We start from the raw sequence: 407 nt of genomic DNA on the forward strand, positions 1-407 counted from the left end.
GGTGGACGGCACTGACCTGCACTTGGGGCGTCCATCGCCGGAGACCATATTAGCCCGCGGGGACGGGCCACGGGGAAAGAAGGAGGGGACGCCGGGAGGGGAAGGGGAGAAGGCGGCCGAGCGGCCAGAAGGAAGGAAGGGCGCAGTCTCGCCCTAAACACCGCGATAGCAGCAGCCCAGCCGGCCCGAGTCCGCGCTCGCGAGATTTGCTGCGCTGTTCTCGCGATATCTCCAGATGGAGGAAACAAAGGAAGAGGTTGGGCGGGGCTAGAGGGAGGCGTGTCCTCGAGCGATTTCCAGCCGGGAGGGTAGGTAGCGGGCGTCGCCGGTTTGGCGGCCCGTTACTTAGTGCGGCCCCACGTGTCCCGCTAGGGCTGGGCGCTCCTCTTGGGTGGGCGGGGCGGGGC

The 407-nt window shown here is 68.1% G+C and overlaps 1 protein-coding gene across 1 annotated transcript in view; it reads right to left on the minus strand.

Annotated features, from left to right (window-relative positions):
- Window positions 1–192, minus strand: part of IREB2 (iron responsive element binding protein 2) — a 33766-nt gene extending 33574 nt beyond the window's left edge. Inside the window, exon 1 of the mRNA XM_015566182.1 lies at window positions 17–192. Within this exon, the coding sequence (XP_015421668.1) occupies window positions 17–35 (19 nt within the window). The 5' untranslated portion in view covers window positions 36–192. The remainder of the gene's footprint in view (window positions 1–16) is intronic.
- Window positions 193–407: the final 215 nt, after the last annotated feature.

Source organism: Myotis davidii, unplaced genomic scaffold, assembly GCF_000327345.1.
Source record: "Myotis davidii unplaced genomic scaffold, ASM32734v1 scaffold1622, whole genome shotgun sequence".
NCBI lineage: Eukaryota > Metazoa > Chordata > Mammalia > Chiroptera > Vespertilionidae > Myotis > Myotis davidii.